Source organism: Chelonia mydas, chromosome 2 (genome assembly GCF_015237465.2).
Source record: "Chelonia mydas isolate rCheMyd1 chromosome 2, rCheMyd1.pri.v2, whole genome shotgun sequence".
Classification (NCBI taxonomy): Eukaryota; Metazoa; Chordata; order Testudines; family Cheloniidae; genus Chelonia; species Chelonia mydas.
In genome coordinates, this window is record NC_057850.1 from 203165385 (window position 1) to 203183341 (window position 17957).

Genomic DNA, 17957 nt, shown 5'->3' on the forward strand with positions numbered 1-17957 from the left:
TCTAAGGTGCCACTAGTACTCCTTTTCTATTTACATCATGATTCAGGGGGGCCTCAGATGTGGGTTTGGAAGGCTTGTGACTGGTAACGCGGATGACAAGCTCCACTCTGCACCTCCAGGAACCGAGCTGGGCTCAACAAGCAGTGACCGTAATTGCTCCCAGGGCCCTGGAGCCGAGGTCCAGGCCAGGACTCAAGTCCAGGGCTGCAGCGAGGCCCCAGCCTGCGCAGAAGTAGCCCGCGGGTGCGTTTGCTACAGCGCGTTCCGGGGGCGACTGGGACGAGCCTGCGGGGAGTCCAGCCAGACCTCGTTCCGCTTCAGATAAAAGACTAAAGGCGGGAACGAGACGCTGACAGTGTCTTCTACCCCGCGCCCGTCGACAGGGTCCCAACACCCCGCCCGTAACGAGTGTATGCGCGCGACCCCGCTTCCCCCGCGCACTGTGGCGTGGAGGTGCCCGAGCAGGTAGCTACGTCCCGGCTGTCCCGCGGGCGCCGCGCCTGCGCAATTACAAGTCCTGCGGCCGCGCGCACCGCTCCCTTTCTCGCGCTGCCGGGATGCCGAAGCTGAGCAAAGAGGCCAAGCTGCGGCTGCAGCAGCTCTTCAAGGGGGGCCAGTTCGCCATCCGCTGGGGCTTCATCCCCGTCGTGCTCTATCTAGGTCAGTGCCAGGGCAGGAGAACGGAGCCGAACCGCGCTGTCCCCGCTCGGGGAGCCTGCCTGGTCACGAGGCCTGCTTGGCAGCGTGGGGCCCGGGGAAAGAACACGGCGCCATCCCCAGCTAGCCGGGGCGCGGGCTGGCGCACGCGGGGGTCCCCTCACCGGTCGGGGGGGGTCGGACAGAGGGAGATTCTGGGTCACGCGGGCCAGCCCCGCACCCCCAGCAGTTTTGGGCGGAGGGGCCGGTGCGTTCGGGCCTGGGGCCTCGCCTGACTCCTCCCTTCTAGTGGCCGTTGGAAAAAGCGGCTCTGGAGCGCGCGGAGCTTTGTTTGGCTTTTAGCCTGATGGGGCAGAGCAGCCGCCGCACTCCAGAATAGCCCCTTCCAACGGCCACTGGGTGGAAGGGACAGGCAAGGCTTCGCCGCTCCAGAACCGCCCCTTCCAACGGCCGCTGGGTGGAGGGGACAGGCAAGGCCCCGCCGCTCCAGAACCGCCCCTTCCAACGGCCGCTGGGTGGAGGGGACAGGCAAGGCCCCGCCGCTCCAGAATAGCCCCTTCCAACGGCCGCTGGGTGGAGGGGACAGGTAAGGCCCCGCCGCTCCAGAATAGCCCCTTCCAACGGCTGTTGTTGCTGGGGGGAGAGCGCCCAGACCCGCCCCTTCCAGTGGCCGCTGGAGGGAGTCAAGCCCCGCCACATGTGCTCCAGAACTGCTGCTCCCAGTAATTGCAGGCTTGATAGGTGGGGCCTTGTCTGGCTCTCTCTCCCCCAAGCAGCTGATTGGGTGCCCAAATTGGTCTGGTCTGGTGACCCAGAAACCTCTGGAGCAATAGGGTGGAGTTTGACATGTAACAAGTATCAGGGGTAGCCCTGTTAGTCTGTATCCACAAAACCAACAAGGAGTCTGGTGGCACCTTAAAGACTAACAGATTTATTTGAGCATAAGCTTTCGTGAGTAAAAACCCTACTACTTCAGATACATGGAGTGAAAATTACAGATGCAGACATAAATATACTGACACATGAAGAGAAGGGCGTTACCTCACAAGTGGAGAACCAGTGCTGACAGGGCCAATTCGATCAGGGTCGATGTAGTCCACTCCCAATAATAGATGAGGAGGTGGCAATTCCAGGAGAGGCAAAGCTACTTTTGTAATGAGCCAGCCACTCCCAGTCCCTATTCAAGCCCAAATTAATGGTGTTAAATTTGAAAATGAATTTTAGTTCTGCCGTTTCTCTTTGAAATCTGTTTCTGAAGTTTTTTTGTTCAAGTATAGCTACTTTCAAATCTCTTATTGAATGTCCAGGAAGATTGAAGTGTTCTCCTACTAACTTTTGTATGTTACCATTCCTGATGTCCGATTTGTGTCCATTTATTCTTTTACGTAGGGACTGTCCGGTTTGGCCAGTTTACATGGCAGAGGGGCATTGCTGGCATATGATGGCATATATCACATTAGTAGACGTGCAGGTGAACGAGCCTCTGATGGTGTGGCTGATGTGGTTGGGTCTTCTGATGGTGTTGCTAGAGTAGATATGGGGACTTTCCAGACTACTTTGATAGCTGCTTTCAACTACCTGAAAGGGGGTTCCAAAGAGGATGGATCTGTACTGTTCTCACTGGTAGCTGATGACAGAACAAGGAGTAACGGTCTCAAGTTGCAGTGGGGGAGGTTTAGGTTGGATATTAGGAAAAACTTTTTCACTAGGAGGGTGGTGAAACACTGGAATGCGTTACCTAGGGAGGTGGTGGAATCTCCTTCCTTAGATATTTTTAAGGTCAGGCTTGACAAAGCCCTGGCTGGGATGATTTAGTTGGGGATTAGTCCTGCTTTGAGCAGGGGGTTGGACTAGATGACCTCCTGAGGTCCCTTCCAACCCTGATATTCTATGATTCTATACTGTACCCCTTCCTGGAGTCTGATTTGTCTTGCGTACCTCCATGTTTCACCTCACTTAAAAACCTGCTTGCTTACAAAATCAGACTTGAAAATACAATTGTCACATTACACGATTACTGAAAAATTGCTTACTTTCTCTTTTTGTCTGTATGAAATTTTAGTTTATACTGACTTTGCGAGTGCTTTTTATGCAGCCTGTTGTAAAACTAGGCAAATATCTAGATGAGTTGATGACCCTATGGAAGACTTCTGCGTACCCCCAGGATATGTGTACCCTGAAAACCACTGCTTTAGGCCATAGCTGTGTTGGGGAGGGGAGTGTAATTTTTATACATGCTAAGTTTTAGTTAGTAAAGACAAGGCTTTAGGTCAGGGGTGGGCAAACTTTTTGGCCCAAGGGCCGCATCAGCATTGTGAAACTCTATGGAGGGCCGGGTAGGGAAGACTGTGCCTCCCCAAATGGCCTGGCCCCTGCCCCCATCCACCCCCTCCCACTTCCTGACCCCCTCAGAATCCCCATCCCATCCAACCCCCTCTGCTCCTTTTCCCCTGACCGCCATCTCCTGAGAGCCCCCCGACCCTAATTGCCCCCCGGGACCCCACCCCCTATCCAGCCCTCCCTGCTGCCTGTCCTCTGACTGCACTGACCCTTATCCACACCCCTGCCCCCTGACAGACCCCCCTGGGTTCCCACGCCTATCCAGCCCCCCCCCCCCCCCATTCCCCATCCCCTGTCTGTCCCCTGGAACCTCCTGCCCCTTATCCAACACCCCCCCCCCCCCCGATTCCCATGCCGCTCAGAGCGGCAGGAGCTCACAACCCTGCAGGAGCCAGCCATGCCACCCGCGCTGCCCGGCGGGAAGCTGCAGGGGAGAGAGAAAAGCGGGGGAGGGGCCAGGGGCTAGCCTCCCTGGCCGGGAGCTCAGCAACCAGGCAGGACGATCCCACGGGCCATAGTTTGCCCACCTCTGCCTTAGATTCTGGCTGCAAGCTACAAACTTAGTCCTAGTCTACTCTTAAAAATTAGATTGACCTAGCTATGTCACTCTTGGCTTTGAAAAATATTGCATCCTGTGCGATGTAGTTAGGCCAACCTAACCGTCACTGTAGATGCCGCTAGGTTGATTGACGGATTATTCTGTCAACCTCACTGCCACCGCTGGAAGAAGTAGATAACTGTGGTGATGGAAAAAAACCTTCTGTGAATGTAGGAAGTGTCTACACTATGGTGACATGGGTGCAGTGTCACTGTCATGTAGACATGGCCATAACTAAAAGCCATGCCCAGCGGAAGAGCTTTGTTTGCATAGCACCAAAGTATGCTGGTCAAATTTGAAAACAAATGAGGCAAAGTTTCTGCCCCAGGGAGCTTAGCCTTAGAAAAAAAGTTTGTTCATGGTAGGAGAAATGATGGGTTGTTATGATTGAAATGCAGCATGGAAGTCTGATTAAAAGGCCTTTGTTTTCCAATTAATAAGTCACTGGTAAAATTAGGTCTTCTGTGTCCCCCATGTACTCTTTAACAATTGCATATGTTAAATCTAATTACAATTTTGTGGATAAAACACCTTTATGATCAGTTTAAATTTAAAAACTTAATATTTAAAATTGTATATGTAAATCACCTGAATTGACATTGAAAATCCCATCCTAGGAAATTACTCAAAATCACTCAGCATTGGCCTGTCTCTGCCTCACTGCTTGTCTACACAAACAAGTTGTACTGCTTTAGCTACACCGATATGTTGGTGTAGCTTCATCCACTCCATAAGTTGTATCATAAGAATTGATTTTACAAAAGAATCACATTTCTAAAAGAAATAGTTAAATCAGTGTAAAATGAGCATGTAGACCGGGCTTAACTGACATGCCCAAGATCACATAGGAATTTTGTGACGGAGCTGGGAACTGAACCCAGGGCTCCCAATTCCCATGGTAGTGCCCAAATCTTTGGACTGTTGTATACATTAAATATGTCAAGAAAGCAGTGAATAAATATGTTGACAAGCAACATGACATATTTCCATAGCAGCTTTATCTATTTCTTGTCACAATTTATTTGGCAAGTATATTATTGAAACAGATTTATCTCAACTCATTAATCTAAAATCTGTTTTATAACATACTTATGTTTGAGATAATTGGTAATACATCTATTTTAAAGTGGATCAGAAACCACTTACTTCCTTTTGTGTACACCTCAGTGCATTCTGTGTGTTACTCTTCGTTTATTGAATGTACACTGGGAAGTTTTTACATAAGAACAGCCATTCTGGGTCAGACCAAAGATCCATCTAGCCCAGTAACCTGTCTTTCAACAGTGGTGCTTAAGAGGGAATGAACAGAAGAGGTAATAAACATCAAGTTATCCATCCTTTGTCGCCCATTCCCAGCTTTTGGCAAATAGGATAGGGACACCATCCCTGCCCATCCTGGCTAATAGCCGTTGGTGGATCGATCCTCCATGAATTTATCTAGTTCTTTTTTGAACCCTGTTATAGTTTTGGCCTTCACAACATCCTCTGGCAAAGTGTTCCACAGGTTGACTGTGCGTTGTGTGAAGAAATACTTCCTTTTGTTTGTTTTAAACTTGCTGCCTATTCATTTCATTTGGTGACCCCTAGTTCTTGTGTTATGAGAAGACCCTTATTTACTTTCTCCATACCTGATTTAATAGACCTCTATCATATCCCCTCTTTGTTGTCTCTTTTCCAAGCTGATCAGTCCCAGTTTTATTAATCATTTTGTTGCCCTTTTCTGAACCTTTCCAATTCCAATATATCTTTTTTGAGATAGGGTGATCACATCTGCATGCATTATTCAAGATGTGGGCATACCATGGATTTATATAGAAGCAATATGATATTTTCTGTTTTAGTATCGATCCCTTTCTTAATGATTCCCAACGTTCTGTTAGCTTTTTTTTTTTTTTTTTTTTTTTTTACTGTCGCTGCACATTGAGTGGGATGTTTTCAGAGAACTATCGACAATGACTGCAAGATCTCTTTTTTGAGTGGTAACAGCTACTTTAGACCCCATCATTTTATATGTATAGTTGGGATTATGTTTCAGAGTAGCAGCCGTGTTAGTCTGTATCCGCAAAAAGAAAAGGAGTACTTGTGGCACCTTAAGGTGCCACAAGTACTCCTTTTCTTTTAGTTGGGATTATGTTTTTCAATGTGCATTACTTTGCATTTATCAGCATTGAATTTCATCTGCCATTTTATTGCCTAGTCACCCAGTTTTGTGAGATCCCTTTGGAACTCTTCGCAGTCTGCTTTGGACTTAACTATCTTGAGTAGTTTTGTATCATCTGCAAATTTTACCACCGCACTGTTTACTCCTTTTTCCAGAACATTTATGAATATGTTGAATAGTACTGGTCCCTAGTACAGACCCCTGGGGACACCACTGTTTACCTCTCTCCATTCTAAAAACTGACCATTTATTCCTACCCTTTGTTACTATATTTTAAGAAGTTAAAAGATTCCAGTTATTTCTTTAATCCTGCTGCCTAATTTTGCGTCTAAATTTTCAAACTTAATACTTATTGTGCAATTGTTCCTGAATCTCCTCTAAACTTTTGCTGAAAATGTTGAGTTCCACTGAGCAATATTAGGTGAAGAGTTGGAACTGTTATCCTATGGTGTGCTGGAAAATCAAAAATGCACACAACTCTTTCCATCTTTTGGAATCTTAGCCATCAAAATAACACACTACCTCTCATCTGGAGTATCTTTAGCTTCACAATAACTAACTAAAATTGTAATGTGGCAAACAGCATGTATCATATCTGAAAACAGAATATCATTACAAGCCTACTAATGACAAGTGGTTTGATTATTCAGAAACAGAAAACAAATGTATGCTAAATGTATTCGAAAAAATTAAGATTGCAAGGCTAAGCACTCAGGAAAAGACACATATAAGGGTGCCCTGATCACATACTTAAAAAAGTTGTAAATTTTTTTTTCATTGGGAGCGGAGGAACAAAAAGTACAAGTAAAATGCAGAGTGCATAGGTAGCATAAAACTTTGCGCTTTCCTGATCTTGGGGCACTCAAGGCTGGGTAAGTGAGAGCTGCTCCAGTGGTCTCCGAGGACCAAAGCTAAAGGTGGGAGTTAGTGCAGTTTAGGAGCATCTTGGTCATGTTCCTTTTCTCTGACCATGTCACCTATTTTGGCAGTAGTACTGGGAATGGCTGTGATAGTTCTGTAGTGTTGGAGGATTCCTCTTGCACAAAATGAAGGATTTATGATTGGAATCCATCAGCAGTGCAGTGCAAAATGTCCACACGGCACTTGAGGATCAAACTTTAATATTGTATATTTGTATTCCAGACAAATAGTGTATGGCATTTATTTATGCAAAAAACATAGTAAACCATGCTTGTATTATCTGTAGTGTATTTTGTATACCTGGTTTTTAGCATGTTAAAATATCACTTCTTACTTTTAAGAATTACTCTTATTGGCTGTTGTCTGATGGACACATATGCTATATATGTGTAAGTAAAACTAGTGAAAAAAATAATATAGTGTATTTTTTGAGAGCTAGAATGTGCTTATGTGATTAAATCAGGGATAGGCAAACTACGGGCCGGATCTGGCTCATCAGGGCTTTGTATCTGGCCCATGGGATTGCCAGCCCTGTGGCGCAGCGGGGCTAAGGCAGGCTCACTGCCTGTCCTGGCCCCATGCCGCTCCAGGAAGCAGCCAGCCCCACGTCCCTGTGGGGAGGGGACAGAGGGCTATGTGCACTGCCCTCAACTGCAGGCACCGCCCCCTGCAGCTCCCATTGTCTGGGAATGGGGAACTGTGGCCGATGGGAGCTTCGGGGGAGGTATCCGCAGACGAGGGGACTGCGCGGAGCCCTCTGACCCCCCTCCCCCAGGGGCTGCAGGGATGTGGTGCCGGCCACTTCCAGGAGTGGTGCGGGGCCAGGGCAAGCAGGGAGCCTGCCTTAGCCCTGCTGCGTGCCGCTGCCACCCAGAGCCGCTCAAGGTAAGCTGTGCCGGGCCGGAGCCCGCACCCCAACCCCCTGCCGCACCCTGCACCCCTCCTGCATCCAAACCTCCTGTCCTGAGCCCCTGCCGCACCCTGAGCCTCCAACCCCCTGCCGTGAGCCCTCTGCCACACCCTGCACCCCAGCCCCTTGCCCTGAGCCCCTTCTTGCACACCACACCCCCTCCCACACCCTGCACTCCCTCCTGCACCCTTGCCCCAGCTCTACATTCATGGCCCTGCATGCAATTTCCCCACCCAGATGTGGCCCTTGGACCAAAAAGTTTGCCCACCCCTCGATTAAATGATAGTAATGTATACACAAAAAAGGGCACAGTTAAGGTTGCATGTATCTTTGGTATGTCTTTATTTGGGAGGCTTTAATTGTGTAACCTTATTCTAGTTTCTCTGACAGAACTGCTTTGACTTTTTAAAAAAGAAAGTCCATAATCTGGAATAAATTATGCACATAATGAGGGAAGTCTCCTGTCTCACTCTTTTCACACTTAAAATGCAGCATGTTTGAGGCGGCAGCGTTCTTCCACACACTAAGTAACTAAACTAGTTCAGTACATTTGCGCACAGCCTTCCTTTGCTTAGATAATTGGTGAAAAGTATTTTTTTTTAAAAATCATTCCACAAATACTGTGTATGCATAAAATGCACTCTTCCCCTAATTCCTGTGAATCTGTTAATTAAAAAACGGATATCACTGGAATGCTCCCTAGACTAACTCCTTGCACAATTTGAACTTTCTAATAAGGCAAAATCAGTGTTATAAATTTTTTTTTTATAGTAGTAAACAAATGTTTTGCCCTAAAGCAACTGAACTGTTATGTTAAAACTGCAAAGCAAATCTTTTGTCAGGTAAAGAACCAGACTAGGAAACTTCAGTATGAAAAGTGAAAGTTGTAAGCAAGGAGGGATAGCTCAGTGGTTTGAGCATTGGCCTACTAAACCCAGGGTTGTGAGTTCAATCCTTGAGGGAGCCATTTGGGATCTGGGGCAAAAATTAGGGATTGGTCCTGCTTTGAGCAGGAGGTTGGACTAGATGACCTCCTGAGGTCCCTTCCAACCCTGATATTCTATGAGTCTGTGAAAACAGTGTTAGAAAGGAAATGCATATGCACGTTTAACTACAGGTGTCATGTTTCTGCTATAATGTGATTATTTTTTTTGTTGGTAGAGATGTATTTTTTGTTTTAAGAAATTTAATAGACTGGCATTAAGTTTTCTGAAGGAAATATCCTTAATGCTGTTATAAAGTATATTAGTTCAAAATGAGAGGTTGAAGTGCAGACTTCATCTTAGAATTTTGTTAGTTTCCTTTATGTCTTGTGGGATTTTAACATCTGAATTAACATTTAAATGAATCTATTATTTATACTTCTGATAAAATCAAATGCAAATTAAATATTATTGCCCTGATAATATAGGATCCAAATATAGGATCACAATGGATAAAATTAAATGATATTTTTAAATTAAAAAATTAGGGTATGTCTAGACAGCCGACGTTAAAGCGCTGCCATGGTAGTGCTTTAATGTGGCTGTGTAGTCGCGGCTCCAGCACTGGGAGAGAGCTCTCCTAGCGCTGTAATAAAACCACCTACGTGAGGGGAATAGCTACCAGCGCTGGGAGCGCTATGTACACTGCCACTTTACAGTGCTTAAACTTGCATCGCTCAGGGATGTGTTTTTTCACACCCTTGAGCAAAGAAAGTTTCAGCTCTGTAAGTGGCAGTGTAGACAAGGCCTTAGTTTTTTTATTTAAATTGGATTTATTTTAGATATATTTTTAAAAGAATAAACCTGTTTAAAATTTGAAACTGACAACCTTCATTAATTCAAACTTACTATCATCTATTATTGTCATTTGACTTGAATAAAAAACAGTATTCAAGCAGTACATGTTTGTCAAAGTTTAAGAAAATCAAACCACTGAATTGGTGGAAGTCGCTGGCTAAGCAACTGGAACTAGAATTTGTTAAAATATTAAACTAGTTTCTGACAGCAGTAGCCTCTGGCAGGTGTGAAGAGACTACCGATGAAGTGAGCTGTAGCTCACGAAAGCTTATGCTCAAATAAATTTGTTAGTCTCCTAAGGTGCCATAAGTACTCCTTTTCTATTTTCTTCAATTTATTCAACCTGATTATTCAGAGTTGAGAAAGGTATTGGAAATTGAAAAAGCAGGAAAGCTTGTTTTCTTCTTTCAAGTGATGAAAAAAAAAAGAGGTGTGAGACGATGATCCATTACTTAGCTTGATAAAAAATGTGCATTTAAAACTATTTTCCCTTATGTATCCAATACATTTAAGATTGCTTTAGTTGGCTAATTAAAAACAAATTTGAAAATGTAATTTTGTACCTTTTTATAATTGAATTCCAGTTTCTATCCAAATGCAGCTTGACACACATCATGAGTAAAAAATTAGTAACCTAGTAAATAAAAAATGCTTCATTCACCATTTTCTGACATAAGAAAAATGTGAAAATTAAGACTCTGAATAAATGTATGTTAAGCAATACAATTGCTTTAAAAAAAGTGTATAAATAATAATGTATTTGCTTGGTTAGCAAACAGTAAGAAATTTTGTGTAAAGGCTATAGTTAGTTGAAAATCAACATGTTTTAATGTTTACCAACCAGTGAGAATCAATTTTTCTCTAGAGGGAAATAAAAAGGACAAATGTGAAATGAAATTAAAATAATGAGTTTGATCAAAGTTTTCTGCTTGCTGACTTAAAGCTAGCTTTAAGTCACATCTTGTATAGGAGAATCAGCTCTATGAGTTTTCCTTTAATAACTGTCAGCAGTCCAAAGTGGAAAATACAGTAACTGAAAGTTAATGGGTCAGATTCTTCCTTGCATTCTCAGATGATACTCTGGCTGTTTGTTCAAGGCCTGATCTAAAGCCCGCTGAAATCAGTGGAGGTCTTCCCATTGACTTCAATGGCCTGTGAATCACACAGGCCCTTAGTAATTATCTAACAGAGAGGGGAAAGACCTTTCTCTATAGAAATGGTACAGAATGTTGTGTAAAATAAGTTTTAGACATTGCATGTGCTTCACTTCTGTTTTCCAAACTTTACTATCAATTTGAAATTTGGTCAATATATTCAGTGCCTTTGGAACAAAAAAGCATGCTTTTTTGTAGCACAAGGTTACTTTAATAAATTAGAATTTTTCTAGTTGAAAGAGTTAATCCCCAATACAAATTTCTTTTTTAAAAACGGTGCATTAGCAGATTGTCAAGTATCTTAAAAAGACAAGCAGTAGTTGTGGCACCTTAGAGACTAACAAATTTATTTGAGCATAAGCTTTTGTGAGCTACAGCTCACTTCATCGGATGCATGCAGTGGAAAATACAGTGGGGAGATTTATAACACAGAGAACATGAAACAATGGGTGTTAACATACACACTGTAACAAGAGTGATCAGGTAAGGTGAGCTATTACCAGCAGGAGAGAAGGGGTGGGTGGGGGAAACCTTTTGTAGTGATAATCAAGGTGGGCCATTTCCAGCAGTTGACAAGAACGTCTGAGGAACAGTAGGGGGGCAGAAATAAAAATGGGGAAATAGTTTTAGTTTGTGTAATGACACATCCACTATCAAGCGTTCTTACAATTACAGTACCCACCTGCTGCAGTGAAGAAACAGATTGACAGAGCCAGAAGAGTACCCAGAAGTTACCTATTACAGGACAGGCCCAACAAAGAAAATAACAGAACGCCAATAGCCATCACCTTCAGCCCCCAACTAAAACCTCTCCATCGCATCATCAAGGATCAGCAACCTATGCTGAAGGACGACCCACCACTCTCACAGACCTTGGGAGACAGGCCAGTCCTTGCTTACAGACAGCCCCCCAACCTGAAGCAAATTCTCACCAGCAACCACACACTACACAACAAAAACACTAACCCAGGAACCTATCCTTGCAACAAAGCCCGTTGCCAACTGTGTCCACGTATCTATTCAGGGAACACCATCATAGGGCCTAATCACATCAGTCACACTATCAGGCTCATTCACTTGCACATCTACCAATGTGATATATGCCATCATGTGCCAGCAGTGCCCCTCTGCCATGTACATTGGCCAAACTGGATAGTCTCTACGTAAAAGAATAAATAGAAACAAATCAGACGTCAAGAATTATAACATTCAAAAACCAGTCAGAGAACACTTCAATCTCTTTGGTCACTCGATTACAGACCTAAAAGTGGCAATTCTTCAACAAAAAAAACCCTTCAAAAACAGACTCTAACAAGAGACTGCTGAATTGGAATTAATTTGCAAACTGGATACAGTTAACTTAGGCTTGAATAAAGACTGGGAGTGGATGTGTCATTACACAAAGTAAAACTATTTCCCCATGTTTATGCTCAAATAAATTTGTTAGTCTCTAAGGTGCCACAACTACTCCTTTTCTTTTTGCAGATACAGACTAACACGGCTGCTACTCTGAAACCTGTCAAGTATCTTATTTTCTTTACTAATCACAGTAAATAGCACTAGTAGTAATGTAGGATTTGAAGAGTTTATTTTTAGTGCTGGCACAATCATTTTTTATTGTGTTATGAATGATGCTAACAATTTTTAATTCATTTAAATTAGGGTTGTCAAGCTATTAAAAAATTAATCACGATTAATCACTTGATTAAACAATAATAGAATGCCATTTATTTAGATATTTTTGGATGTTTTCTATATTTTCAAATATATTTATTTCAATTACAACAGAATACGAAGCGTACAGTGCTCACTTTATATTTATTTTTGATTACAAGTATTTGCACTTTAAAAAAACAAAAGAAATAGTATTTTTTCAATTCACCTAATTCAAGTACTGTAACACAATCTCTTTATCATGAAAGTTGAACTTACAAATGTAGAATTATGTACAAAAAACTGCATTCCAAAATAAAACAGTGTAAAATTTTAGAGCCTGAAAGTCCACTCAGTCGTCCTATTTGTTCAGCCCATCACTCAGACAAACAATTTTGTTTTCATTTGCAGGCGATAATGCTACTTGCTTTACAATGTCACCTGAAAGTAAGAACAGTTGTTCTCATGGCACTGTTGTAGCCAGAGGACATGGGTCCATGCTGATGATGGGTTCTGCTCGATAACAATCCAAAGCAGTGCAGACCGACACATGTTCATTTTAATTATCTGAGTCAGATGCCACTAGTAGAAGGTTGATTTTCTTATTTGGTAGTTCGGATTCTATAGTTTCTGCATTGGAGTGTTGCTCTTTTAAGATTTCTGAAAGCATGCTCCACACCTCATCCCTCTCAGATTTTGGAAGGCACTTCAGATTCTTAAACCTTCGGTCGAGTGTTGTAGCTATCTTTAGAATTCCCACAATGGTACCTTCTTTGAATTTTGTGAAATCTGCAGTGAAAGGGTTCTTAAATTGAACATGTGCTGGGTCATTATCCGAGGCTGCAAGAACATGAAATATATGGCAGAATGTGGGTAAAACAGAGCAGTGGACATACAGTTCTCCTCCAAGGAGTTCAGTCACAAATTTAATTAATGCATTTTTTTTTTAACAAGTGTCATCAGCATGGAAGCATGTCCTTTGGAATGGTGGCCGAAACATGAATGGGCATGCAAATGTTTAGCATATCTGGCACTTAAATACTTTGCAATGCCAGCTACAGAAATGCCATGCTCTCACTTTCTGGTGACATTGTAAATAAGAAGAGGGCAGCATTATCTCCTGTAAATGTAAACAAACTTGTTTGTCTTAGCGATTGGCTGAACAAGAAGTAGGATTGGGTGGACTTGTAGGCTCTGAAGTTTTGCATTGTTTTGTTTTTGAGTGCAGTTATGTAACAAAAAAAAGTCTACATTTGTAAGTTGCACTTTCACCATAAAAAAAAGAGATTGCACTACAGTACTTGCATGAGGTGAATTGAAAAATACTATTTATTATTTTTACAGTGCAAATATCTATAATCAAAAATAATACACACTTTGATTTCAGTTACAACACAGAGTGCAATATGTATGAAAATGTAGAAAAACATCCACAATATTTAATAAATTTTCAGTTGGTATTCTAAAACAATGTGATTAAAAGTGTGATTAATCGTGATTATTTTTTTCAGTTAATTGCGTGAGATAACTGCGATTAATTGACAACCCTGGTTTATATTCAAATATACTTCAAGTGCTACATAAATCCTGCATCTGATAAACATTGCTTGTTAGAGTACAAAGGTAATGTGTTTAAAAATATTGTGGAAAAATATATAATGTGATTGGCTATTTGGAGAGTTGTATAACTTGCTAAAACTGAATAAACCCATGCATACCAATTTAAATTTTTGGAAGTACTTGGGCAGAGGTGGTGAGAAAGAAAATATAGCCTTGTCTTATCCTTTCCTCTTCTTGACCTACAGTTTCCTGAGTGGATTTTCTGTTCCCTCCTGTTTGCTTAAAAGAAAAGAGAGGAAAATCTTGTTTCATGACATATTAATGAAAGAGTTTCAGAGGGACCTTAAATGGGTTTTCCCATTTCTTTCTTGTTTCACTCCATTAACTTTACCCATTGGTTCTGTTCCCTGCACAATTCATGTTATGATTAACAGCTGGGGATGCTAATGCTAGCTAGAAGTAATCTGAATGTCTTCCTCTAAATGTTATGTTGCTTTCTAAACAAGAAAACAGAAGATGTAGCTTTAGCATGGGTGATAGAGGTTAGTCACTATGAAATTATAGGGCAAAGACACAGTCCATTAAAATATTGCTAACAAGATGTGCTAATCTTAAAATATTGAGAAGAATGTGAGGTTTCTATACTGGTTAGGGTATGATTTGTGTATATATAATTGTTTTTTTGACAGCTTTTTTTAATTTACTGAATTTGAGAGTGGGGAAAGAACCCCAATTTTGTGTTGGTTAGCTGCTGATATATGTATATATTTGTCACTTCAGGTTTTAAGAGAGGTGCAGATCCTGGAATGCCTGAGCCAACTGTTTTGAGGTACGTATACATCTGTAAATACACATGCAAAAACAGTGCAGAAAGCTAGGAGAGAAAATAAAACTTTAGGCTCAGATGTCCCCTCCATCGAGGCGTTAACTGCCAGGAAATCCTGTCTTCATTGATCATTGTCATCATAGTTTGAGAACTTCCTTCATTATGGGCTTCTTGTCAAAAGTGAATTTTTAATTAGCTTGCTAGTCATTAAGATTGATAGTGAAAGGGAGAAATGGTAAGTCATGAAAGAACTTTTAAAATTATTTAAGCACCACCACTGTGCTCCAACAAGTCTGAAATGAAGTTTGTACAGTGAAAAGTCAGGATGTGCTACAGGAGGATATTTATCTCTCCTGATAAGGAGGGAAGGAGCCCTTAGAGTATCTCTCTCCATGCATTGCAAATGGTGGGAGAGAGTCTCTCTCCACCCATGCAAAGTTCTCCAACTGATTTTTTTTTTTTTTTTTTTAAGACAACAGTGATTTGGGACACTTCACATTTCCCCTCTTAAGCCTGGGGGTTTATGACTCATTTAGAGTTTTCATAGCTCCTCTGTTTATTATGCATTCTTTTTATGCGAGCTCTTCATCCTGCACCTCTGAACAGCTTCACTGCTTTCTACTGTAAATTTAAAAAACACACACACACACACACACACACACACATTCTAGAGTGGGGATAGTGCCATGTACTGCAAACTGGCCCATACTTCTGAATAGATAGGCCAACTACACAAGCAGCTTTCCAAGTCCTCCATTACATACCAAGACTAGAAGACTGGGTAATTATATATTATTAAAACTTTAGGAGAGAATCATTTATGTGAAAGTGTCTTAAACTACAAAAAGTGCATTGATGTGTATTATTTGCTGCTTTTTGGAATGGGATAAATGAGAGCCATTCTATAACGATCAGCTGACATAACACTTTCACTACTTTTTTTTAACCCACGCAGTTCTTGAACTGATATGACTGGGAGATGGTTGATATAATGTAATATGATTATAAAGCACACAGGGAATGAGAAAAGGTGCCTGCTTCATTTAATGCATATCTTGTAAGTTATATGAGGCATATATTGAATTTGAGAAACAGATGATACTGTAAAAAGATTGTATCAATGTACAAACACAAGGGGAAAGAGTTAACATTGTTTCATTCCTACCTTTGATTAATTTTAATTCATAGAATCATTGAATATCAGGGTTGGAAGGGACCTCAGGAGGTCATCTAGTCCAACCCCCTGCTCAAAGCAGGACCAATCCCCAACTAAATCATCCCAGCCAGGGCTTTGTCAAGCCTGACCTTAAAAATATGTAAGAAGGAGATTCCACCACTTCCCTAGGTAATGTTCTCCAAATACTGTCTTTTGAGGAAATATTAATGCTTCACATGTAAATATTGGGTTTTTTTCTGAGGATCTTCAAACAATTTACGAAGAGTAAGCCTTACAACATCCTTGAGATAGGACATTCTATACCTGCTTTATAAATGAGGAAACAGGTGCAGAGCAGAGAAGTTAAGTGATTTGATGATGATTGTTAGACAAATGCTTCACTGTAACTCTTTTGTTTATTAAAAGACATTCATGGAAGAAGGCCAACACTATTATTTTTTTTAAGTACTGAATAAAATGAAGTGGAAAATATTGACAGATGTCTTTGTTGTGGTGCCAGTAACTTAGTAATACTGTATCAAAACTGATTAATATAAAGGGAGAGTATACTAAGATAATATCGAGCCCAGCTGGGGGGCCAGATACCCACAACCCTTCCCACCCCCCCTAGAGCCCAGCCACAGAGCCCCCCGCTTCTTCCCAGAGCCCACCTGTGGACCCCTGAGCCCAGACTCTCACCCCCTCTACCCCTCAGAGCCCAGGGATTCAGAGGGAGAAACAGCCTGATGCTCCACCCCAGGCTTGTGTGGAGTTTCCTGCATGCTGCCATCTCCTTCCCTCAGGGTGTGCTGGGAACTGCAGCTGCCGGGAGCCCTCTAGCTCCCTTCCCTTCCCCCCTGCAGTGTCTTCCATGTGTGAGCTGGCCTCTGCGGAGTCCAGCGTCCCCTAGTGGTGGCCAACAGCGTTGCAGCCCATTTCGGGGTGGCGGGGGGCGGGAGAGAGGCGGGGGGGGGGAAATTCAGCATGAATTTCTGCAAAATTCTTGATTGCGTAGTGGCACAGCTTTCCCCCAGGTGTAGTAATGTGTATTGAGCTAGAGTTGTACATCCTGTCTTGTGTTTAGAAAGACCCATGTTACTTCCATGTTACTTTAATATATATATATATTACAAATCTAACTTTAATTTTCTGTCTATTTTAGTCTACTTTGGGGATGAAAGATTGGCCATACTGTACAGGAACCATTTGATGGACAGAGAAAATGAAGATGTGAACCTTCACAAGGCTAAGGAAGGAGTACACTTTATCACTATTACATTAGCTGGCCTGAACAGCTTCCTGATGGCATAGATGTACATACAACAAAATGGAATTTATATTGACCTAATTTATTTGGTTTACAGTGAAATTAAATAAATACAGTTTGAATCCATGTGTATAGTCTCTAATCCTTTAAGGTTAATTAGTATAATGGGGGAAATCTTGCTTTTTTTTAGTTTAAAAAGTAATTATTTTTAAATTGAATATCAGGTGTTTTAGTAAGTGTATTGATCCTTTTAATCTACAGTGCTATTCTTAACACCAGGGTGTGTCTTGAAGCTTCAGAATACAAGTTCACTACAAATTAGTTTGTTATTTTAACTAAATTACTATTAGTATGTCTCTAACCTATTGCTGTCTTCTAAGGCACTTCATCGTTCAACCCTTCTACTTAATTCTTGCTTATTGTGACCTTCCAAGCACAGGCTGCTCTATCTTCCATCACTTAAGAGCAGTCCTTTGAGTATTATGAAGTGTAAAGCTATAATTACCTTACTTTTGTAATCTAAGGCTATGTCTACACTACCTCAGTAAGTTGACCTATGCTACACAACTCCAGCTATGTGAATAACGTAGCTGGAGTCGACCTTAGGTTGAGTTACCGGGTGCAGTCGACGGGAGAAAATCTCCCGTCAATTTACCTTACTCTTCTCGTTGGGGGTAGAGTACAGGGGTTGACTGGAGAGCGATCAGCTGTTGATTTGGTGGGTCTTCACTAGACCAGCTAAATTGACCACCAGTGGATTGATCTCAGAGCATCAATCCCGGCTGTAGTGTAGACCTGCCCTATGTGTTAAAATTGTCCTCAGACTTTGAGAGTAGGATGTCAATGAGCCTTATGTTGATAGCTCTTAGTTTGCTCAAAGCTGTGTTGGCTGGATGTTGTTAAAGCACCTGTAACTGCTGTCTTCTCTAAGGTTTCTTAGAAGACGATACAAGTATATTGGATATGTTTGCTA

At 42.1% G+C, this 17957-nt stretch overlaps 1 protein-coding gene and 1 long non-coding RNA gene across 2 annotated transcripts in view; both read left to right on the forward strand.

The window, feature by feature from the left end:
* Positions 1–17957, forward strand: part of LOC122464709 — a 67018-nt gene that overhangs the window by 7212 nt on the left and 41849 nt on the right. The gene's annotated exons all lie outside the window — the stretch shown is intronic.
* TOMM7 (translocase of outer mitochondrial membrane 7) lies at positions 265–17110 on the forward strand. The gene is made up of 3 exons (XM_037890559.2): positions 265–660; positions 14516–14564; positions 16880–17110. Exons 1-3 carry the CDS (start codon positions 558–560, stop codon positions 16893–16895), a joined length of 168 nt encoding a protein of 55 aa, XP_037746487.1. The 5' UTR covers positions 265–557; the 3' UTR covers positions 16896–17110.

Coding starts and splice junctions, on each gene's coding strand:
- TOMM7 (XM_037890559.2), top strand. CDS start 558: ATGCCGAAGCTGAGCAAAGAGGCCAAGCTGCGGCTGCAGCAGCTCTTC. Junction 661..14,515: donor CCCCGTCGTGCTCTATCTAG/GTCAGTGCCAGG, acceptor TTGTCACTTCAG/GTTTTAAGAGAGGTGCAGAT.